The 24,873-nt window shown below is 49.3% G+C and overlaps 1 protein-coding gene across 2 annotated transcripts; it reads left to right on the top strand.

Moving 5' to 3' along the window:
- Positions 1–5,471: 5,471 nt before the first annotated feature.
- On the top strand, positions 5,472–24,469 carry GATA6 (GATA binding protein 6). 2 transcript variants are annotated; one of them, XM_074146112.1, is made up of 6 exons: positions 5,472–6,403; positions 10,003–10,169; positions 13,468–13,593; positions 15,012–15,099; positions 15,193–15,299; positions 23,762–24,469. In XM_074146112.1, the coding sequence occupies exons 1-6, from the start codon at positions 5,491–5,493 to the stop codon at positions 23,927–23,929; spliced, it is 1,569 nt and encodes a 522-aa protein (XP_074002213.1). In that variant the 5' UTR covers positions 5,472–5,490; the 3' UTR covers positions 23,930–24,469. The 2 variants fall into 2 exon arrangements, with proteins under 2 accessions (XP_074002213.1, XP_074002214.1); XM_074146113.1 differs by having other exon boundaries at positions 5,887–6,403; positions 15,193–15,326.
- The last annotated feature ends 404 nt before the right edge of the window (positions 24,470–24,873 follow it).

Below are 24,873 nucleotides of genomic sequence, written 5' to 3'. Positions count from 1 at the left end.
TACCGCGGAGCTCCGGCTGCGGGAGTCAGGTTACGCGGCAACAGGAGCCTCTCCTCCGCGCGTTTTGTTGATTTTAATCCTTTTTTTTTTTTTTTTTTTTTTAAGGCTGAAATCATTAACCAGGCGGACCTCGGAGACTGGAACGAAGGCAAATAAAAAGAAGCTGCAGATCATTATTTAAAAAACAAAACAAAACAAAACCCAACACAAACCTCGCACTCTTAGGCACCTATCGCCTAAAAGTCTGCGCGGGCTCTCTGCTGCCCGCTGCTTGTTTGAGTGTCAAAGGTTGAAAGTCACCGTGGAAATCACCCAAAAGCACGGCGGCAGCAGGTCACCAGTGACGGGGAGGCCGCTTACTGCGGGGGGGAATAACGTCCTGCCCCGGTCCCCGCCGCTGCGCACGGCTTCGACCTGGGGGAGAACCGAGCCGCCGGGCGGGAGCGGGGAAGGCTCCCCGGAACCGGGGCAGGGTGTCCTGCCCGAGCGGGGGCAGCTGCGGGGTGGGGCGGGGGGCAGGAAGGTAAGGGGGGGGGCAGAGCCTACTGTCTGCGACCAGCACGAAAGTCTGGAGCTCAAGCCCGGCCTCTGAGCACCCGGTTGCCCTTTTCTAGGAGTTTGGGGGGAAGACGGAAAAAAAAAAAAAAAAAAAAAAAAGAAAAAGAAAAAATCCTTCCTCATCCTTGGTACTTGGGGGTTCCCCCCTCGCCATGGGACACATCTGATCGCTGGCAAAGGACACCCCCACCATGTCCCCCTCTCCTCCTCCCAACTCTTCCTTGCTCTGGTATATACAGGACCCTTCTGCTTTTGGGGGTCGAAGCGCTTCCCCAGCTCCCGAGCCTGTCCCGCCCGGCCCGAGAGGGAGGTGATGGGCGGTGGCAAAGGCTGGTTGGCTCCCAGTTCGGCTCCCCGGCTGGTTGCGGATTGCCCCGCCGGCTTCGGCCGCCGTTTCTGCGGCGGGGGCTGGAGCCCTGCGCGGCAGGCAGCGGCGGGGAAGCGTGGAGCCGCCCGGCCGGTACCTCCCCGCTGGGCTGGGCGCTCCTGAGCGCTACCGATGCCCCGATCGATAAGTCCGCTTCAATGTCACAGCCGCTGGGGAATGGAAACACTCCATATCATGGGGTGGCCTTGATAAAAGTATATTTTAAGTAGCGCGGATAAGCCAAGGGGAGGAGAGAGGGGGAGAGCTGCCGGCACGTCGCCTGTAACAACCGCTACGCTTATCAGCCTGGCCTAAACTCCCCAGCAGTTTCTAAAGTACATTAAGTTACATAAACACGGCTCGGAAAAGAATACACTCCATCCTGCGATAGTCACCAAAGTGACCCCTCGTACCGCCTCCCACCCGGGCCCCCACGGACGCAGCGCCCCGCGGGCACCGGGGCCCAGCCCGGCGGGCGATGCCGGACCGGAGCTTTCCCCCTCTCCCTAATGCACCCCCGGTACGGAATCAGATTTTCAGAGACGCGGGAGTGGGGCAAGCAGCAACCACACTGCGCCTGCACACGGCTTTCCCCCAACCCTTTTTTGGGAGGTTGAAGTGCCCACGAGGGAATTTGCCTTAACTGGATTAAAAAGACTTTTTTTTTTTTTTTTTTTTTTTTTTTCCCCGATCTGCCTCCTTCCCTCTTTGGTCACAGCGAGCAGGAGCGATGGTTACCTCGCCGGCACCACCTCCTTCCCCAGCGGTGACTTTCCGCACCCGGCATCCATTCCCCCGCCCGCCTTTTCTCTGAAAAAAAAAAAATGCCTCTGCGCGCTTCCCGCAGATACTTCCCCCGGGTGCCTACCCCAACCCCGCGGCAGGAGATACCCGAGAGGCTCCCCGGGTGAATGTTACATCAGAAGAGTGGGATTTGGGAAGGGAGTGACGTCATGAAGAGCTAGGAACAGAAGGCTATGTGATTTGAACGGTTCGGGCGAGAACCTGCAACGAAAAGGAGCGGGGAGGAAAGGGGTGATTGGGAATGGCTTCTCACGCCGGTCCCACTTCAAGCTGGGTTTTCTTATCGGGTCTATCGGAGGAAATAAAATGAAACTTGTAGCCCGGCTATAACGTAAACAGGCTAATCAGCGGGGAAAAAAAACCGAGGCGCCTGAAGTGTAAAACACAGGTCACTTTGGAGCCAGGGAAAGAGGCGCCTGCCAGGCCAGCGCGGCCGTTCTTCCTCCCAGCCATCCTCACCTCTCGGACAAGCACCCCCCGGTCCGGACAGGGGCTCTGCCACCCGCCCTGGGGGCACATTGGGACCCACAATCCCCTCCCAGCCAGCAAAGCCTGTCGCTTGAAAAAACCCCACGGCATTTCTCGCATTATATCCACCGTTGCACGTGTTCGAAATACCCTCGGGTTTAACTCGATAAGGGGCGTCCAAAAGACTTAAACGAAATGCGGGGTTGAAAGCCGATTGCTCGTCCCTTTTCAGCACAGAAATTTGCAGTAGCAACACTCAAGCTCTGGGAAGAGGCGGCGTGGGCATTATTCCCGTGGCTTCCCCTGCTCTTGCCGCGCTTTTGCAGGTAAAAAACATGGGAAAATGCTTTACTTTGCAAGTCCGGGTCGGAAGTCACGCCGGTGCGTTTACAGACAACGAATCGTTGCCCTCCTTTGCAAAAGCTCGTTTTCTATTTAATATTACACCCGCTAAAATACATCTAGAAGTAAAAAGAAAAAAAAAAGTCACTTCAACCTGGCAGGGTGACCAAAAGAAAAATATTACTGAGAGCTGAGAAGAAAGAAGCATCGCCTTTAATTATACAATTTAATAGAAAAACGTTTTATCGGGAAAGTGGTTATTTTCCGATCAAACCCCCTGCCGCGTTCAACCACGAAAATTAACGAGCACAATAAAACTTCCAGGTCGCAATCGGTTCACCCACGCCGCCAGAGCGGATGCCTATAGCCAGAGTTTTACCGTACCCCCAGTATTACAAATCCTTCACCTCCTCATCGCCTCGCCTGGAAAGACGGAATGAAAAGCCGTGCCTACCCCAGGAGCGACAGCACCGCGCATCAGCAGCAGGTTTGGGCTCGGTTTCTGGCGGGAGGGCTCACGTCCTACCGGCTGCCGAGAGCCGGGCTCTGCTCGAGTCCAGCCCTTTTGCCGCAGATGACTCTTTCTGTACAAACTGATGATGACAGATATCCAGCTGATAACCTCTGGTGAACGAAATTATTTTAATTTCCAGTCACTTTCCTGCTAAGTACCATATCAGTTTGTACACAGCTGAGATAAGAGGGTTGGGGGGGGAAGTAGTGGAGGGGGGCAGAAGAATAAGAAAGAAACAGAGGAGAAATGCCTACCGCTGCTGCTGGGGGGGACACATCCCACAGCTTGCTTTAGCTTCACCTGACGGTTGGGGCAACTCAAGGAGGAGCCACATTTTTTTTCCCTCGGATGGCTCTGATTTTAACCAGAAAAAATACGGAGATTTGCGGGGGGGGGGGTGTAGGGGTGAGTGGAAGGGGCGTTCACCTGGTTGCTTAGGGCGAGAACCAGGCACACATCCTCCCTGGCTGCGGGGAGAAAAAAAAAACCTATAAAAGGTGAATATTCACCCTAAATAAGAAATTTTGGGGGGAGGGAGGCGGAGGGAGTATGTATTATTTCTGGGTTAAAAAGAAAATACAAGCAGAAAAAAACCGACACGGCCATCTGGAAGGGCGAGTCCCCCTGCACTTTTCCCCGCTCCCCGAGCAGGGGGTCCTCTGCTGACACCCTGAGGTGCCCCCCCTCTTCTCTCCCCCCCCCCCCCGCGCTCCCGCCCCCGGCGCGGCGGCGCTGCGGGCCGGCTGGCCGCCGGGACTGGCACCCCTGCGGAGCTCCCTGTTTGTTTAGGGCTCGGCGAGCCCAATCAGGGCCGGCTGCCTGCAGTTTTCCGGCAGGGCTGCGAGAGGCGCCTCCTCTCTCCTTTTTATACATCAGCCGCCGGCAGCAGCCGCCGGACTCGCCGCCGCCGCTCACCCCCGCCGCACTGGATTTACCGCCCGCCGCGGCCCCGCGCCCCGGCCCCATGCGGGGCACCGGCAGCAGGTTTGGCCCTTCGCTTCTCGTTTCCATTCCCGCCCCGATTTCCCTTTTTCTTCCCCGCTCTGCTGCTCCTGCCTCTCCGCCGCTCCGGGAGGCGAGCGGGGCGGCGGCGGCTGCGCCTGGCTGGGGGAGCCCGAGGGAGACTTTGTGGGCAAACATCCGATGCCTGGAGCCCTTATCTGCCGGAGTCTTATCTCCCAGTTATCTCGCAGGAGGGAGAGACGTGTTTGGTGCCTATCTGCGAGGGGACTGTGTGTGTGTGTGTGTGTGTCCTGTATTCATGTGCTTATGGTTATCTGGAGAGCCCCGAGGTGGGCTGAGAGCGGAGAACCTCGCTGCCCGCTTCTCTTGCTGTCACTTCTCCCACTCCCCTTTCGCTTTCCGCCCCTTCTCCCAGAGGCTGAGCACCGGGGGATCTGTATCTGTCTGTCTGTCCGGCCGCTCTCATGCTGGCGGCTCTGGGATGCCACCAGTCTCGGTGCGGGCCCCGGCGCCGCGGCTGGCTGCGGGATGGGTGCCATCCCCCAAAGGTGTGCTCGGGTTTCGTGGGGGGGGGGTAGGGGGAAGGAGGGGGTGGGGCAGCCAGGGCTACCGGCTGGCACTGGCCCCTGCGACAGGCACAGCTCGGTCCCGGTCCCGGTCCCAGCGCCGCCGGGCACACGTCGGGGCCCGGCCCGTGCGCATCTCACGGCTCCCGGGTGCCTTTCTTTCCTCCTCCTCCTCCTTTCCGTGACCTTGGGCTGGAAACAAGCAAACAAGCGAGGCGATGCGCGGAAAAGCTAACATCGCTCTCCGGAGAAGTAACCTTAAAGGGATCGCCTTACTAATTGTTTTCTCCGTGGAACCGAGTCAAATGACTCATTCATTGAAATAATCATAATAATAACAACAGCAGCAGCCGCCAAGAAAGAGGCTTTGGCACAGCCCGGGAAAAAAGCCCCTTTCCCCTCCTCGTTCCCCTCTGTCCCCACTCCCTCTCGCGCACCTTCCCCCCCGGCGTGCTTCATGTTCAAATCCTCAGCCCAAGATGCGGAGGGAGAGGGGAGCAGACCGGGAGCAGCCCGGGGGCGGCGCGGGGAGCGAGGCCGGAGCCCGCAGCCCTGTCCCCGCGGGACGGCGCTCCGCGGCCGGCGGCCCCCGGCCCATGTTGACCTGGGCTGCCTGATCCCATTCCGCCGGGGCGAGGGACAACAGCGCCGAGGCGACATGACTGATTAAGCGCTCAGAGGGTCCAGATAAGCCCTGATGAATCTCATTAAGGGAGGGAGACGGGCTGTCCTGTTTGCTAACTTTGTTATTATTATTTCTCTCTCCCCCCCCCCCCCCCCCCCCCCCCCGCTCTTTTGTGTCCTCCTTCCCCGCCCTGCCCTGCGGACCCCCCCTCTACTCCTCCTTCTCCTCCTCCTCCCCTCCTCCCCCTTCCCCATCCACACCCAGAGCCTAGAAGGGGACCTGGATGGCCGTGGCTGAAGGCGGCTGGTGCGCGGTGAAGAGGTGCGCTGCGGACGCCGGCAGTTCCTCCTGCCCTTTTGCGACCAGGGAGCCGGGCCCGTCTCCTCCTTCGCCCTCCTCCTCCTCCTCCTCCGGCGGCTCCCAGGGCGAGCGCAGCTCCTCCAAGACTCCTCAGCCGGAGCCCGACGGCAGCCACCGGCCGGCCCCGCCGCCGCCGCCCCCCGCCGCCGAGGGCAGGTCGCTGCTCGCCCCCTACGTACACTTCGGGGCCCCCCACCCCTCCGGCCTGCCCAGCTGGGAAGACATCCTGCTCTTCGCGGATTTAGACCAAACCAACAAGCTGATCTGGTCCAGCCGCGGCTCCAAGCTGAGCGCCCTCGGCGCCGAGCAGCCCGAGGAGATGTACCAGACCCTGGCCATCTCGGCCGCCCAGGGCCCCACGCCGTACGACGGATCTCCGGGCGGCTTCATGCACTCCACGCCTAGCTCGCCCGTCTACGTGCCCACCACCCGCGTGGGCTCCATGCTGCCCACGCTGCCCTACCTGCAGGGCAGCGGGGCGGCCCAGCCCAGCCACCCGGGCGGCGGCCACGCCGTCTGGTCCCAGCCGGCCGCGGAGAGCCCCTCGTACAGCACCGGCGGCGGCTCCCATCCCTCCGGCCGCTTCCCCTACTCCCCCAGCCCGCCGGTGGCCAACGGGGCCTCCCGGGAGCCCGGCGCCTACAGCAACAGCCTGGGCGCCAGGGACCAGTACAGCCCCTTGGCCCGGCCGCTCAACGGCTCCTACCCGGGGCCCTACACGTCCTATGTGGGGCCGCAGCTCACCCCCGCCTGGCCCACGGCGCCCTTCGAGAACTCCATGCTGCACTGCCTCCAGGGCCGGGCCGCCCCCATTCCCGTCCGGGCACCCAGCGCAGGTAGGACCCTCCGCCGGGGGGCTTGGGCAGGGCGGGCAGGGCAGGGTGGGCAGGGGTTGCCCGCTGGCCAGGCCTCCGGGAATGCCGGGGGGCGAGGGGAGGCGACGGCGGGACTGCCCCGTGATGCGGGGTTCGCTGGCGGCGCGGTGCTAGTGGCAGGACGGCGGACCCGGGAAAGTGGCTTTTCTGGAGTGGAGGTGGCTCTCGTCGTCTGTGTTGAGTTGTTGGTGGTGGGGGAAACACACGCCCAAAAAAGTGGCGTTGTTTGGAGTATGGCACTCGGGGTTGCAAACCCGCCGTTCCCAAAACGAATCGCCCGGTGTAAACCTCGTTTTTAAGTTGCCTTACATTTCTGCTTTTCCGAAATGCAATAATCTGGCCACGGAACGGTGACAAATTCACTGCGAATTAACCTTTCCTGTAGCATAGAGGAAAATTGCAGAGGCTCCCTTAACCCAGTTTGGATTATTTCAACTACAAACCACTTCGCTTCTTCGTTAAACGAGAAAAGCAGCGAAGCGAAACCTCTGGTATGAACGAGAAATCCCTTTTATAAACTGTTGTTAAAATGTGGCACCTCCTGATGGGATTTTACTTTCACTTACGAGGTGTTCCGTCTTTTTTTTTTCTTTCTTTTTTTTTCCCCCCTTTTTTTTTTAATTTAGGAAATTCTTGGTGTCATTAAATTAATTGTAGACGTTGAGGCTGAGCTGCGATGATTTAGAGGTAGAAAGATTAACGATTATTGCAGTCTCTTTAGAATATATGTATGTATATATAAATACAGAGGCATACAGAGGCATACAGAGGTGTGTGTGTGTGGGTATGTGTATATATATGTATATTTATATATATTTATGTATATTTATATATATTTATGTATATATGTGTATGTATACACACGCGCGCACACACATTTGATCAGCATTTGCTTTAATCATAAACTACCCACCAGGTAGGTATATTTTATATACACTTGCGATCTTCTCTTTCAGTGCAGTGTTGCAGAACTTTTCATCTTTCCGTAGGGGTGTACACGCTGCTCCTCCTGTCTCTCGATGATACCCGGCAGATTTAGGCATTTTAAGCCTCCCACTTGGTGTTTACTAACGTGACAGAGGGAAGAAGACTCAGTTGTAGTGGTTGGTAGAAGGGCAGAGCAAAGCCGAGAAGCCACGTCTCAGGGCGACACAGAAGTTGAGGGTTTTAACTCAATTTCCAAAAGTTACAGTGTAAAACTAGGTGATGGAGGAAAAAAACAGCCCTGCTTCGGTTTTTTGGGTTTGTTTGTGGTTTTAGGTTGTGGGTTTTTTTTCTATTTTTTTTTTTTTTTTTTTTTTTTTTTTCCGGAGAGAGGTGGGGTTGGAGAATCTCACGGAAGGGAGAGGAAAGGGGTGGGGGAAAAGGGGCAGAGGAGGGAAGGAGCAGGGTGCTGGAGGAGGCTGGGGCAGGAGTCCCAAGCCAGCCGGGGAGGGGCACGGCGGCTTCCCCTCTTCCCGGGGGTCTCTCGCCCGCCCACGTGTCTCTGGAGCCGCTCCCGCTGAGCCCCGGCCCGGCTGGAAAGGCGCAGGCAGCGCGGGCAGCGCGGGCAGCCGCGGCGCCTTCCTCGCGTGTCCCTGGACGGTGCCTCCGGTCCCCAGTGCCGGGAACCGGAGGGGCAGGCAGGGGTTAGCCTTTCAGTGAGGGGAAGGGTGAGAGAGAGCCGGGGGGAGCCACATCGCGTTGTAACGCGGGGCGAAGCAGCCCGGAGCTCCCGGGCCACGCGAGTTTTCTGCTCCCACTGGACAAAATGCGGCAGCAAAGGAGAAGCCACGCGTGATCCCGTTTCAAATGATCGTGCCAGCGGTCAGGAACTGCAAACTGTTGCCGCAATATATTTTTATAGCAAAATATCAGACAATTTGATACAGCTTTCTTAATGTTACTTGTAGAGTTACTAAAGCAATATCTAAAATTAAGACTTTATTTTGCTTTTTCTTGGAGATAAATATATTTCTCACGCATTAAGGGAAAAATATTTTAAAATGCCCGAGAACTATTGTCACGGCAGAATTTCTTTCTGCAGGCACGAAGGTAGTGTTATAAAGTAAATAGCTGAGACAAATAACTGTTTAACTTCCAGCGTCCTTGAAACCTTAAGCATTTTCCTGGTTACAGCCTTCAATGGCGCTTTTGGTGCAAAGATTAATAAATCTTAGCCATGTGCTAAGGGCTACAAGCTGACAACGTAAGCTGAACTGTGCTCTCTGGACTCTGCCGTGTGCCCGTTCCTGTTTAGCGCCTAATAATTTGCAAAGGAAGGGAGGAGAGAAATGTATTTCGGTGGGTGCGGGCCAAAAGGCCGTTTCTTCCTCAGCTCAATGCCCGCCGTGTCCTTGCAGCCCTGTCTCCAAAGCTGCCTGACGTTTCCAAGCTCTCTTTCGCTTTCCAGGGCAAAGTTGCTACGCGAAACGTAAAAGAATAACCCAATGATGAATTTAGGCAGGTAGCGGAGGGGATGGAGGGAGCAAAAAAAATCAATGACAAAGCGGTGAGTCTGAAACAGACTTTCCCAGCCTCGGCTCGAAAGCTGCTGCAGAAATCCAAACACCCTCTTGAAATTATTTCTGCACAACGTGGCACGGTGTATGTAAAATCCACATTTATTTTTTTCCCCCAAAATATGGAGAGTCAGAACAAGAATATAAGGATTTGCAAGGGTGAAGGTGTTCGCTTTTATAGGTGGGTTCTCTTTGCGTTTGTTTTTTTTTCTTGCCGTGCATTGGACCCTTTTTTCCCCCCCAGTGTTCGGTAGCTATGAGAGCAGGAGGCAGAATACCGCATATTTTTCCATTTCCTCCCTTTCCTACCAGCCAGCTCGGATTTGTCCAAATAGCCGAGGCGAAGTGGTCGCAGCCCGTCGCTGCCTTGGCACACCAGAGTCCCAAACGCGGTCTCTAAATTTGAAGTTTTTACTAGTTGCGAGGCATTTAAAACGAGAGTCGGGGTAAAAACTCCTTGCCCAGCCTCGACCCGGGGGAATATTGGGCAAAACCACCGCTCCTCATATCCCGTCCCTGCGGTCAGGCTTCCAGGGTGGGCTTTGGAAGTGGACTATTCTGGCAGGCACCTAACTCCCACTGCCCCCCTAAAAAGCCAAGTGACCTCCCGCTGGGCACCACGACGGGGGTTTTACCCCTCGGGCGGATCCCGCGCCGCTCCAGCCAGATTTCCGAAGGGCCAAATCCCGCCGCGAGCGCAGGGCTGGCCGGGGGTCGCCGCTCTGTCCGGCCGGTGCCCCCGAGCCCGTCCCGGGAAGGATCGACACCGCTCCGGTTTGTAAAGCAAAAGGGCCGGCAGCGAGTCTGGTACATTTAAAGAAATTACGAAAAAAAAAAAAAAGAAAAAAGAAAAAAGAGAGAGTATTCTGTAAAAAAATCACTGCGTCGTCGCGATCACTGCTTTTTTTTCTAAGGGCTGAAAAGCGCCGGTCGTTGTCTCGCCCGGGGCCGGTCTCCCGGCGCGGCGGGGCTGGGGCAGGACTTCGCGGGGCTCCGTGCCCGCCTGCCTGCCGCCGTGCCCCACCGCCTCTCCCTTCTGCTCCTGTCCCCCCTCCCCAGAGCTGCTGGAGGACCTGTCGGAGAGCCGGGAGTGCGTCAACTGCGGCTCCATCCAGACCCCGCTGTGGAGGAGGGACGGCACCGGCAACTACTTGTGCAACGCCTGCGGGCTCTACACCAAAATGAACGGTCTCAGCCGGCCCCTCATCAAGCCCCAGAAGAGAGTGGTGAGTGGGGATAGAGGAGAGGGAGGGGGGGCGAGAGGAGCTGCGACCCCCAGTCAACCCTAGCCAGGGGGAGAGCTAGGGCAAGGTTGGGCGACCATGTTAGCCTGGTAATCCCCCGCCAGCTGCAGAGCCGAAGCGGAGCTCCTGACCAGGTTTGCAGGCCAAAGTGGTCATGATGAGGGGTGACAGGACTGGCAGCCCTCTGGGCGCTGTGTCAGGCCCACCTCTGGGCCCCACGCTGGCGAAATCACCCTCTGCCCCCGGTGAGCCGCGCATTGGGCATGGGCTGGCCTGGCTTTTTGAGTTCACGGACCTCGTCAGTGAGGGGGCATTGGCAGCTTGGGATAAATTTGTGCGGCTGATGTTGGGCATTTCCAACAACAAAAAAATATTTAAAAAAATCAAGGTTGGAAAGTGTTTGTTCAGAGGGCAAGGAATTTCTCCAGACCTGCTTTGTTTGCTGAGACGCTCGATCCTTGGGAATGTAAGCAAGTTTTGTATATAATTCAAAGAAAACCAATTGTTTAAACAATGATAATAGCCTTTGTTTTGTTTTACTCCTAAGAAATGAGCGGCAATTTTTCTAAAAATATACTCCTAAAAGTAGGGGGGGAAATAAATAGTACAAACCAGAACCCCTGTTTATAACTCAGGCTGGCACTGAATAGGCAAGGAGAAAATTTAACAAGCGGGAACTGCACATTATGTTTAGCAAATCTGGGTGGAGGTCAGCAGAGAGAAAGAATACGCTCTTCAGTAATGGCTGTTACCGGGCGAGCCGCAATAAATCACGCCGGTATAATCCAAGCTGATGTTTGGACCCTTGTGTATGGAGACAGTCTATCAAACCCATCAGCCTTTCAAGCCCCTTTCAATCACACCAGTTGCTTCGCCCCATGCCTGTTTTCCTAGCATTAAAACGTGTCCCGTTCTTTATTTCACAACCGTTTGAATTTAATGCCTTTCCGAGGGGGGAACAAAAACCAAACACGCAATGATCAGAGCAGACAGTAAGCGTTCACGAACCAACCCCACCTCTGCTAAAAGACCTTTCTTTTAGCCAAAGAATTAATTTAACTTTAAGGCAGAGGTTAATTACTACTGGGTGCCCGTTATTTCTAGCTGGTCATCCACTAAATTTCATGACACAAGGTGTTATCTCGTTGCCGGGGATAAATGCAGCAGACGGGGCAGATCTGCCGCTTGTCTCAAGTGTCAGAGCTCGACTGGCTGTGGCACCCTGGCCCAATGCAGATTTCGAGTAGCTAATACCTGGCTCTGGCATTTTTGCGTTTCTTTTATTTTTTTGAAGGAGGGGTGAGGGTGAGGAGACTAAAACAGAGTCAAACTACAGCCTGACACCTCAGCGAAATATCTCTGAACTAATAGCTCTGCGTAACAATCGCTACCGAGTACCCTGGCCATAACTATAAATCAACCATGACTGTGTGTTCATACAGTTGGAAATATGTAGGTGAGAAGGGAAATTGTTTTGAAAATGCTAAACATGTTTAGATTGCCCCAAAGTTTCTGATAAAATTCCTGTGGCAGAGAAGTCATTTTAGCTTCAAAACATGCCAAAAAACCCCTCGTTTGTTTAGATACAGGAATGAGCAAAAGCTATTGAAATATATGTCTACCAGACTGCATGCAAAAGAAAGAAGATTTAACAAAGTGAAACATATGACGATATTTCACTTGCAAAGAAAGAAAGAAAATGAAGCATATGTGTTAAGACCAGCTTTTTTTTACCCAATCCATATAAAACTTGTATTGGATCGCGGCGTGCAATTTGGACGCTGTGTGCATACGTATTTAATAACAAGGTCAAAAATTCTGTTTTCGTGAGACCTGGATTTTTAGGATTAAAAAGTATACGTGCATGTACTTCAGCCTATATTACACTTGGCTGGGTTTCCTTTTTTGCTGTGCAATTAATAATGGATTACTGATTCAAAGTTACAAAATTCGTATTTAATCTGGAGTTCTTTCTGAGCTGTGGTGTAAGACGACAGCTTAGCTGTCGAGCTAAAGAAACTCCAACAGATAAAATTCAAGAAACTCGGTTATTGCTCTGGAATATTCTTCATTCTCAAAACATTTTTATTGGTTTCCCAAGTGGCAGGCAGCTCTGCGGTATCAAAGGTGACCGAGTTACGTCTAACAACCCAGCAGTAAATGATTCAAGAGGAAGGGCATTGTACCCTTAAGTTAGTAATTTCGGTTATGGGTGCTTTATAGTCAGAATAAGATTAATGCAATCCTCTAAAACTGACTTCTCCGTGTAAACTTGTTCAGCTGCCAGACACAGAGCTAGGCACAGATTTTTTTATATTTTTTTTGACAATGCGATACTTTGAAAAAGACTAGATTTATGATGTAGCTGGAATTCTTTGCTTGTGATGAACGTAAAAGAGATCACTTGTTACAGGGACTTTTATAACCCATTCACCTTCATTTCACATGTTTATGAGGACTGCCTTCACTTATGATATACAGCCTGCAGCCATAAAGCTCTGGGTTATATGGTTATTTCTGATACAAGGTTGCTTCATCTTGGCTCCAAACTCCACGGAACAGTGTCATAAATGGCTTGTTTGCAGTGGGGACCTTGCAGTCACCCACCAGCTTTGCTTCTGGCCGAGGGGAAGCTCTGTTCTGTAAAACATGCTCCTGAGGCATGTTGTTTTTCCTGCTTGGATAAAATGGGCAATGATAAAAAGATGTTTTTACAAAGATGCCGCTGTTGTATGTGTTACCCTCTGGCACCCAGGAAAGTTTGTTTTCCAAAGCTGTGGTGCCACAGAAGGATGGTGATTGAAGTGGCTGATTTTTCTGATGATTTGGGAGTATTGGTGGCAGGTTCAGAGCTGCCTCTTTGCCCACCACACAGGGGAGAGGGCTTTGGACTGGCTGGAGAGGCAGCACAGGAGTGATGTGTCTTCTCTTCAGATGGAAGGAGCTGTAATGGAGATGTTTTCTGGCTATTCTGTTGGAGGAAGAGCCAGTGCCTAGTGGTCTGAACAGAGGTCCCCCGGTCAGCGTCTCCCAAAATGTAAATTTTGCCTCTGTTGTGACTGCCTGGAGTTGCAGACTCGCAGTGCCTCTTCACGTCAGCTTTCCAGTCTCTGAAACCAGGATAACCTTGTTTGAAGCATGGGACATCACCGATAGATTCTATAAAAAACCTCCTACTGTCCCCACTGCATGTTTAAGTACTTTTTACAAACTGTAAAGACATAAATCATTTTCTCCTGCCCACCTGTTTACGCCTGTGTTTGCCTACGCTTGCCTCTAGCCTTCGTCCCGGCGGCTGGGCTTGTCCTGTGCCAACTGCCACACCACGACCACCACCCTGTGGCGCAGGAACGCGGAGGGCGAGCCTGTCTGCAACGCCTGCGGCCTCTACATGAAGCTCCATGGGGTAAGGGTTTGCTTCACCAAGGGAGATTCCCTGCCGGCTCTGATACTCCTTTGGGGAAGGGATGGTCCTCCCGCCGGTGGGCGCTGGGCAGCTTTGAGGGGTGGTGGCATTGGGCTTCCTCAAGTTGAGTCAATGTTTCTGTTGATGCTAATGGTCTTGGCTCATGGTTTGGATCGTGGAGTTAAAAAAGGATGAACACGTAAAAAATGGATAAAATGACTGAAAAATTCCTGGTATTAGAAAATGGTTATACCATTTTAGCAATTTATGTTTTTGACAAGTTATGTATTTGCCGTTGTAGCTCTCCCAACAGATTTGTACAAGAAACCACCTCTAGATGAGCGGCAGAGTTTTTTTTGTTTTGTTTTGTTTTGTTTTGTTTTTTTTTGTTGCTGGGATTTAAACCAGCTCTTCAGTGGGGAAAAAAAAATCCCTAGATCTTTAATAAGACAGCTTTTCACGGACAGACATAGCTATGCCAGCAAAACTTTAAGTGTAATTTCAGCCTTTTCTAGGCAACAGCAGAAGAAGAAAATAGCTCTATCTTGAATGTGATGGAGTATGTTTGGGGTGACACTTGGAGCCTGTTGTGCCCCTGCGGATTGAGTTACAGTTGAGCACAAGTGTTTGAAGAGTGGGGGCATTAGGAGTGATTTGGACTTGGTCTAGTCCACAAGAAAAAAAGTAAACTATAGCACAGGTTTAGACATCATAATGCTAGTAAGCATATGCTTGAATTGTCTTTCCCCTAACTCATGTTATCATTAAGTTAAAATATGTTTTAAGTCAATGTTTTCTGTATAATGATTATCATTGTGATGACACAAAGCTGTTTTTTGAGCACATTTCCCCTATAAATACTATAAAGCTGCATCACAGGCAGACTGCTTATAAGAACAAACACTAGAATCGGTTATGGCCTAAAGTTTCTGTCCTAAGACACTTACAGGCCATGATCTGGTTTGTGTAGCTGCTCTACAGGAAGAGGAGTATTTTTTCCACTCATATACATTCTTGCTTTCCAGAATCAGCCACTGGAGATAATTCCTAACTGACTGGAATAAGGAATCAGGGATCTGATATACCCCATCCAATTTAATTTTGTATGTCCTATGGCCATATGATGCTGTTTTTCCCTAAAAGTGTGCTGACTGAGGTGTTGGAAAAATTGTTTAGTTCACAACAAGAAAAAAGTTTCCCTGCTTTCTTCATTCAGCTAAAACTCTCCTTGAAACAACCCATTGCTTTGCCCAAATAAAATGCAAAGTTTTTTTGGAATTGTTACTGTGACATGGGAAGAATTGACTTGCTATACAGGCCTTTTCAGCATCACTATTTGATCTTGCACTGTGTTTTAATTTTTTATATTAGAGTACATACAAAATTCTGTGATCAGTGTGGAAATTTAATTTTTTCAGGTTCCCCGACCTCTTGCTATGAAAAAAGAAGGAATTCAGACCAGGAAGCGAAAACCTAAGAACATAAATAAGTCAAAGGCATGCTCTGGTAAATATAAAAAGATAAGACAGTTGAGCTGCAAGAGTTTTTTTCCCCTGGCTGGAAGATATTTGGTTTTAATACCAGTTCCCGATGTTTCAGGTAACAGTACTACTGCGGTTCCTATGACTCCAACATCCACGTCTTCTACTAACTCAGACGACTGTAGAAAAACCGCTTCTCCCAGCACACAGACTGCAGCCTCCGGGGTAAGCCATAAGCCGGTGTCCGTATCTGTAAGCAGGCTGATCACTGTGCAATGTTATCACAGCTTTTATCTTATCTAGCAGAACAATAATCTAAACAAACTTTCCAGTTTTGTTAGCTGATACTGGAACAAGATTTTTGGAGGATATTACATATAGCTGTAAACAGAACGACAAGCTGAAGTACTTTACAAACCTCTTAATTAAGATCTATATAATTTTTATGATTAAATTAACCATAGTTTAAACACCAGAAATTTTGTTTTGAAATGTTCAGGTTCTTCCATTTCAAAGGTTTTTCTTTTGGAGCAAAGACAATAAATCATGCCCAATTGATCCTTTCAAGAAACAATTGTGCATGTACCCTTTTTTTTTCCTGAAATTATCTGATAAGAATTTATAATTCAAGGCACTGCTGCTCTCACATTTTCCACAAGCTGTTTAATATATATCTGCATTTTTGCACATAATCCCAAATGACTGGTAAACCTCGGCAAAATGTTATCCCGCTGTATGAAGGGAAACATAAAGGCTTTTGCTTTAAACTAAGATATGCACTTAAAGCCCAATCCAGACCCAGCTGAACCCGGGTTGGGGTGCCCTGCTGATCACTGTCCATAGGGAATCAGCCCTCTCCTCGCAGAGGGCTCTTCAGGGGACAGATGCTCAGCATCTGGCAGCACCAAGCCCCAGAAGAGCACCAGAGGAGTGCTGGTCATCCCCTGCTTTAGTTTTGATCCTTATTTTACATCATGTACTCATACCATCTCAAACTTCCTTTCTTCACTCCGTTAGCATGTGTGATAACAAATACTAATGATAAAGTCGTGAAGCTTAATGTAGATTAATTTCTAACCCCTTGGCTATACATATCCATATCCATGCTCCCTCCTTGGGCCTTCTGTATCCTTTAATCTGCCACATCATTTCTTTGAAAAGCTTTCCTAATGTGGCTTTCTCTACTCCTTTATTAATAAAAAGAAGACATTGTTTATAATAACTATTTTTCAATATGTCTCAGCATTCCCACATTCAAATTCCTTACAATAGTTTAATTCCTGACGTACAAAGTTTCATTGTACAAGAGGAGGGAAAAAAAACATTTTTAGCAAATGTGATTGTTCAGGACTGACAGGGCCACCCAGTTTCAGAGGCACTGGGGTTTGGGTTCGGATGCTGCCAGACAAGGATATTACTAAAAGGGCTTGTCTTTGACATGAGAAAACCCTGTCAGTCCAATAAAATAAACAGATCACATCAAAAAAGGGAAACACTAACCAAAAAGTGCACTATTACTGGGTTTCAGGCTCCCTCCAGTGAACTACTATGCACTGTTTTAGGCTCTCCCCTAATATTTGCGAAGGGAACAACGCAGCCAAATTTTCCTTAAATTTCCCTTACACTGCCTTAAGCAGCACTACCCATCCTGAGGAATGTCCTGAGATGTATATGATGGACAGAATCAGAAGCACAGTCCCAGCTGAGGCCGAGGCAGCGGTGTAGGCTGCAGGCAGCGCAGCGTGTGCTGCTTGGGGAAGGGGGGGGCATATAGACGAGATCCCCTTTCCCCTGTGCTGTTGCCTTCTTGGCTGGCTACAGCCTGCCTTCCTCTCTGTAGCACTTCTCCCTAGGAGAGCGTATCAAACCTGTTGTTAATAAACTTTATGTTATAATTTTAATAGTACCATTCGTAATATAATTTTGCCAAGTGGAGTTGTGTGGGTACCAGAGGAGAGCAGGGTGGGTGCACAATTTGTGAGCCAAAAGGCTAGCTGAGAGCTGTTAGCAACTAAGGGCAGCTCCCAGGGACCCTGAGGCTGTTCTTCATTATATGATGGCATCCCCCAGTGCCAGGACTTCAGTTCTCTGATTTTTCTGTAGTAGATCAGACTGGGCGAGGACATGTGCATGAGGACCAGGGAAATCTAACCCCTTGTATCCAGCAGGCAGCATGGTAACATCTGCACAGCCTTTTCCCCACCATGAGTCGATCAGATGTGCACTGCATATGCGCTTGCAGATTACCCCTCGTGAAAAATTTCAATGAAAGGAAGCGATGGAGGGAGGCTGTGAAACGTGCTGAAGCAGGGAGGTTGCAGCAGCGACCAGATGTACGGGCATCCCTCTGACTCCCCTGCACCCTGCATAAAGGGCTAGTGATCTCCCACCCCTGCACCCCAGCCCCAGGTGTACCTAAATAAGGATGGGATTCGCAGGGGAGCTGTTGTCGGGACATGTCATGGGTATGGCCGCATCCTTCCCTTGGGCTCCTGCTTTTGCCCAAGCATCAGCAACTCAATGGGATGAGGCTGAAAGGAGAAATCCGTGGCTGCTAAGATTTGCTCCTGTTGGCCCAGACATCATTTGGGAAGACGATCGCCAGCTTACAGAGAAAGTGAAATCATTGCTTGTGGGCCTAAATCCCATGGGAGGGGCTGAGCGTTCATAAGGGCCATTGAAGTTGTTGGAGGTGAAGGGATGTTAGCATTTTAGAGCAAGGCAGCCTGTAATCTGATCACATGCCAAAGCAGAGATACTCTACGAGACTTCTGTTTTCCATGATTTTTTTTTTTCATTTGAGTTGACCCATTGATAGCCCAAAGGTTTGTATTTATTCTTAGAACAGGCAATGGCTTTGCATTTGGAGAATTAACTGCTCCTCCATGCGGTGTCAGAAGGGAGAAAACCCTCAGATGGATAAATCCAGGCTCTGTAATCTTTGGCCACTTTAACAAGAACAGGGTCAATTCCTGCCAGCGGCGCTGGTGACGTTGCCGAAACACGGGCACCTGCTGGAAGAGCGAACCTGGCTCATTCCCCGCTCGTTACACAACCAGCATGGCAACTTGTTTTTGTTTTGCTCTGTTTTTACTTCTTCAGCCCTTATTCTGTGAAGAGGGGGAAAATGCCAAATTGACATTAGGCAGAGAAATTTGATGACGTTTTAGAAACTGTTGTCTGAAATTCACAGCAATGCTGTTGCTAAATGAAACAGAGAAAATGAATTCCTCTACTGGTACAAAAGCAATTTATTATGCCTTTTATGGGAGGCTGCCAAAAGAGTTCACAGTTATGTAGAAATCTAATGGAAATGAAATTCAGCAGAATTTGTTTGTGTCAGTAATATTCACTTTTTGCCCTACCTTTCTTTATCTCTTTTAAAGTAAAATAAAGAGGGGAGGGCAGAAAAAGCGAAGGGCAGCAATTACTCTTGGAAATGTCTTTGAGACTATCCATTTCATGAAGGGAATCTTATATGATGCCAATTTTGAGACAAATTAGCAAGAACCTTAAATGTTGATTTTATGTTCTAGCTGAAGTTTAAACATTTAAAAGATATGATTAATGAATTGCTGTGGGTGCAAAGTTGATTTCAAACATCCCAAAATGTAGAAGTGTTTGGATCGGAGATATTTTGCTGTCCCATTGTAAAGGGGCTATTTGCCAAATTCACATCTGGATCTAGGATTTAGGCCTATTTCTGTTTTCCTAAGCAGTATAAGTACTGGGTGTCCTGTGTTACTAATATGGAAAAGGTCCAGCTGCATGATATATGAAGTTCCCTTACATCCCCATAAAAAGAAGATTTGAAGGTTTCAGACAGCCTGCATCTGCATCTATACCTGCTCTCCCTTTGATGCTGCTGAAACTGTACAGAGAAAAGCTACGCGGAATAATTTGCTAAACAAAGGGCACGGTCTGCAGTGCACACCCATCCATTTCCATGCAGGGACTCCAACTGGTGTGATTACCAGAAGGACTTTATTCCCTTATTAGGATAAAAGGCAGTATGAAAACTGCTGTAAAATCTGCTTTTTATGGCAGGACATGGAGGCTCCATGAGCCAGGGCTGATGTCAGTAAAGGCTCAGCAGCACCAGGGCAGCTCTTCTTTCAGAAGAGCTTTGCCTCCAGTTCAGAGCTTTCTCTGAAGGACAGTAATCATACACCATAGAATAACTTAGGACAGTCGTCTTGCAGGTAAAACTAGCGCTTGCTTCCCTTGGAGGTTTACCTTGAGAAGTGGTTCAGGACTGGCTCTTTAGTGTTGTAGGTTGGAAAGTGGGAGAGCTGACTGAGATGTCCTCAGCAGGTGGTGAGCTAGCAGGAATATGCAGTTCTAACTGTCCCCAAAATGCCCAACAACCTGGGCTGAATTCACTGAATAGCTTCTCCTGCATTTGCTCTGTTTTGTTTTCAGAAGAGGGTTCGTGAGGTGGTTAGAGATGGTGTTCTTTGCTCCTTTTTAGGCAGTAGATTGGTAGGACGTTCATGCAGACAACAGGGAGTCGGCCTCCATACGCTATCTCCCAGAGTCTGGATGAACCTAGACACTCAACCTCTTAAAAAAAATATCTCTTAACCAACTGGGTGTTGGAAAGTTGAATGGCTGAGGGTCCTCCAGACTATCTGATTATAAGATTTCCATTGGTATAGAATAATTTTGTAGCCATCAGGACAGCATTTCCATGAGAAAGGGAGAGAGGCTAACCAGCATGGTTGGTAGGACTTTCACCTGGAAAATGGGAACACGGTGCCTCAGTCCTGGTATGAGTAAATATTTATCTAAACCAGGTGGAATAAGATCAACAGAAGGCATGAGGAACATGGCAACCTAAAATACCAAATAGTCCGGTAGTCAGGACATTATGCTGGGAGATCTGATATTCTAGTTAAATCCTCTGTTGGTGTTCTACCTCTTCTGCGTTAGTCCTCACTCCTGGACGAAGCAGGATGCTGCTTTCTTCTCCCGATTCAGTCATTCATTTTCTTTGCTCTGTGTACGTGTATCCAAAAGAAAGCGTTTCATTCTGTATCAAAGAGAACACGGCAATCCAGCTTTTTTGTTTCACCAGGGAAAAAACAAGAAAAAAGAGTATTTTTGGTTCTACCCAAACCTTCTCTATGCATATGGACACATACATTTTGCTTGGTTTTGTTTTATTGCCAAAGCAATAAAGCAAATTACTCATACAGACCCCTTGACAGCAGAGGGGTCATCAGCTTCCCCAAGCCACGCTGGAAGTTGTCTCCCTTAGGAAATTAACAAAGTATTAACCACAGATTTATGTTACCATAATACAAAGGAGAGGTTAGAAGATATGTAAACTTACACATCTGCAATACAAACAAAAGGATCAATTTGACTAGCAAGAAATGACAACTTTGCGTAGTAAGAGGGTCACTAAATCAGGAAAAAAAAAAAAGAAAAAAGCTGTGTTTTTTCAGTTTGCTCTTCAGCAAACTTCAGAGTCTCGCTCTTCAGAAACCAGGGACTGACAGTATTGGGAGAAAGTGCTTTTGGTGGGGACAGCAGTTGTTGCAGGGGGCTGAGGCTGGGAAATTAAGGACTCCAGCTCAATTTGCCACGACACGTTATATGCAAAAGAAGTTTTTGCAAGTGTGTTTCAGCTGACTATGGTTATCATTTAAGTGCAGCAAACCTAAGCTGTGCTAACCAAAGAGGAAGAGAGTGTCAGCTGAGACTCAACTTCCTACAGACCTAGTGTAATGTCCAAATTTCATGGAGCTTTTTGAACCTGTGAAGTGGTTAGAGCAAAGGTCTATCTGATAGAGCAAAGGTCTAGATCAAGGCCGCTCGCCACCCCCTCCAGCTGTTAACACAACTCCTTGCCCAGAGCTTTTTGCTTCTCAACTGCGGAGGTGTGGGGGGAGGCCAGGTGGGTTGTCCCTCCCCTCCCCTCTCCTCTCTCTCGGTGGTGGGCAGACGGTGCAGGAAGGAGTGGGTGGAAGAAAGCAGGAGTCCTGCAGCCAGAGCTGCCAGTGCTGTTTCCCAAGTGCTGGCCATCACAGGCTGAGCAGCCTAGTTCTGATCTGGGCCGGCTTCAGTGGGGGTGAATTTGACTCCAGGGTGCTGACGGCAGGTTTGGGTATGATGTAGGTGTCTGAGTCCCTCCATGGCTCTGGCTGAGGTCTCCCTGTAAATGTGGTGGGCAGGTTCTCTATGGAAAGGCTATCTCCAGTCCAGACAACCTGCCTTGATGCTGCCCCGTGACCAGGTCCTGCTGGTTTGGGTAAAGAATTGCCTCTGCAGATACAAACACAACCTTCATCTGTTTCTTTGGGAGGCAAGCTCTTCCCAATGGGCTTCATTCAGTTTTTCCTCAGGAAGCTGATCTTCACAGCTCATTATCTATCCTATTATCAGATTTCAGCAATAAATATAAATCTATTACCTTTTTATTGATAGAGCTGGTATGAATTAGAAGAGCTCATTGACTTCAGCAGCATTGTTCAACTTATTTATTCCAGCTGACAAAGATTCACTAATAACTAAGTGTATCTTGTGTCATCTTTCATCCCTTGAAGCTGAAGAAGTAAGAGCAGAGGTAGGCAGGCTCAGGAGCAGAGCTGTGATTCAGCCGCAGCCCTTTCATGAGCTAAAATTTGTTTTCCATGTCTCACTTCGTGAGCTGCCCGAGCTGCCTGGATTTGTCATGACATTACCAGGGTGGGGTTTCCAGGCCAGGCAGTCCTGCCCAGGTCCTGCCTGCCCTGGCTCAATGGAGCCAGGATCCGGCCTTGGTCGGGTAGGGATGGGCAGTCTTCAAACAGGACGTGCCTCCACATCCTCCCTTCTGGGGTGCCCGAGGGAGGGGTAGCTGATAACTCTACATGGAAACTGCAGGTCCCTGCACCCCACCTTTGTAGGTAGGGCTGAATCAGGAAAAGGGTGAATTACACTTTCCAAGCCTGGAAGAAACAGGTAGTGATAAGATATTTGCCTACCAGAACAACAGCAGCAAACATGGGCAAATGGGAACCTTTCAAAACAGCTCCCAGTATTTTTAGCTCAGGTTGAGCAAATACTGCTCAAGTCTAATTTAGACCCTTCTCCCACTGTGGGGAGACTCAAGCTGTTAAGATGATGTCTTTTGTGCTAACAGGAGTCTAATAGATGTATTAGAAATAAAAAAAGCCTTTTTGAAAAACTAGTGTGATGCAAGACCAAAACATTAGCGTGAAATCTGCCTCATTGAATTCTCTGAGCATAGTCCCAGGGAAAGAGGACACAGAAATTTATTGTCACTGATTGGCGATTGTGTATTCAAGAGCACAATAAAACATATTTCTTAGGGTTAGAGCTATTTTCTCTGTTTTTTGGGGGCAAGCAATTGTTCTTTCCATTTCTGGGTAGTGACTGACGGAGCAGTAGAAGAATAGCAGCAATCAAACATTTTAAAAAAAGCTAAAGAAAATGTTGGAGTCAGGGTTATTTAAGACAAAAGTGATCACTGATAATGAGCACCTCTTTTACAAGGTAAGGTTTTCCCTGGGTTAAGGCACAGCACCATTTGGAAATTACCTTTGAATAAATGAAGCTTTACTTTTCCTATGTCAGGACTGCTAGCCTGGCACAGGTCCAGGAGAGCCAAGAGCTCTACTCTTGTAAAATGATTAAATATGTATACTTTTCACTTAAACAGCAGGCAGGAAGCTTCTGCAGTCACAGCTGAGAATAGTATTTTTTTTTTTTCTTTCTTTTTAAGGAATCTCATCCGGAGACTATCCATTAACAAGTAAATTAAGGTTTTAAAGTTGACATATCCAAGAGTTAATTTTGCATGAAGTCAGCTCTTAAACATTTCCTTTATCAGGTGAAAATGTTGCCCCTTCTCTGTCTGGCACTGAGATTTTTTCCTCTTTAGCAGATCTGCTCAGCCTCATGGAAAAAATGATAGTTTTTTTGTCTTTGTAACTCTCCATTTCTGTTAAAATAAATGGACTGGTTCCAGTGTGGTTCAGAGGTTCATCTTCGTGCCTACCAGGGCTCCCCTGTGTGTTGTCTTGTGCGTGTAGATGGTGGAACAAAAAAGGCTCCTGGTTCAAAGGCATACTGTTTCTCTACTTGAGATGAAAGGAGCATCTCCTTTAGTGGCCAGTGTTACAGGGGTGAAGTGGTTGTGGCTAGCGTTTTGAAGGGTCAGGAATGATTCCACTTCAAGGTCTGAGGGAGCCAAAGAAGGTTAATTTCCAGGAGGTGCTCTGCACCCGCTGCTGGAGAATTGGAATGTATTGGGCTTCTTTCACCAGGGTAGCAAAACTATAGGTGCCACCTCTCCCGGGTCACATTTTTGGTGTTGGTACCTGGGTCCCTTCAGCAGGGGGCGGCGGGACACATGCATGTTACCTGCTTCATCATGGTTTGATTTCCAGATTTTTCTGCATGTCCCTCACTTTCTTTCCCATCTTGCTGTGAAGGTAACCATGTGCTGTTCTCCAAACGCAATTGTCATGTCAGACCTTGCCAGCATAGTAAAGTCACTGTTTCACAAAGGGGAGAACAAGCGGACTAACTCTGAGAGATTTTTTCAGTTTCAGGATTTTAAGGCAGGGGGTGAGCAGAGGGCAAACTCAGAGCTTGCTGTGCTCCAACCCGCACCCCGGTGTGTGCAAAGCTCACCCCCTCAATGAAATCTCTCTTTCCTCTTCCCTCACCTCCAGGCGAGCTCGTCGGTGATGTCTGGCCCAGGAGAGAGCACCAGTCCCGAAAGCAGCAACCTTAAGTATTCAGGTCAAGACGGGCTGTACACAGGAGTCAGCCTGACCTCTACGGCCGAAGTGACAGCATCCGTGAGACAGGATCCCTGGTGTGCCCTGGCTCTGGCATGACCTGGCATGAGGGAAGCTGGATCCCGGCCCTGCGCGGCAGCCCCCAGATGTCCACGTACGGTTTCTTCTGCGGAGCAGTGGCGGTGGCAGCGAGAGTGCTGGCAAAGACCATTCCTCTGAAATTGTTTCTGTGCCTTGGCGGCAGAGGTGTTCTTCAGCCTCCGAAAGAGGCTCTGCCGAAGCATCCAGTTCCTCACCTATGCAAGAAAAATATAGGGAAAGCAAATGTCCACTGGGGATAGCTAATGCAGCCTTACACTCTCAAAAAAAAAAAAAAAAGAAAAAAAAAGAAAAAAAAAAGAAAAAAAAAAAGAAGAGAGAAACCTAGAACTATCAATAGATTCCAGAAATACATCCTTGACTTACCCAGCAGCGCTGCCTTTCTGATTGTATAGTTGTTTTCACTCTCTCATCGCCTCCTCCCCCAAGAAATTGGTGGAACTCTTCAATGTTGGGGAAGGAGTACCAAAGGCTTTAATTACTAGAGATAGCGAGATACTTTTTAACGAGCATCAGAAGTGCGTACTGCTTGAGTCGGCGCAGACCTCTCACACCAAACATTCAATGTCTTCACCCCGTCGGCTCTCTCCTCCTGCGTCCTTCATCTCCAGTGTGCCTTGCTCTGCTCTTCAGAGCCCAGCTATGCCCCTGGAAGAAATCACAACGTTTGGTACAAGTCTCACAAGGTCCAGCTTGTTAAGGAGATTTTGGGTTGGGTTTTTTTTGGTTTAAAATATTTACTCACTTTGCAAGACTGCGATATAACTTTTAAAGTACACTGTGACTGAGGTTTATGAAAGTTCGTATTTTCTGGCTGAACTGTATAGAGTCAGTCGAAATTTGTAAACAGGGTAGCAATCAGATACTTTTCTTCCATATATACAATAATTTTTTTAAAGAAGTGCAATTTGCGTTGCAGCAATCAGTGTTAAATCATTTGCATA

Source organism: Numenius arquata, chromosome 4, assembly GCF_964106895.1.
Source record: "Numenius arquata chromosome 4, bNumArq3.hap1.1, whole genome shotgun sequence".
Classification (NCBI taxonomy): domain Eukaryota; kingdom Metazoa; phylum Chordata; class Aves; order Charadriiformes; family Scolopacidae; genus Numenius; species Numenius arquata.
Note: the sequence above shows the minus strand (reverse complement) of the source record. Positions and strands in the feature narration are given on the sequence as shown.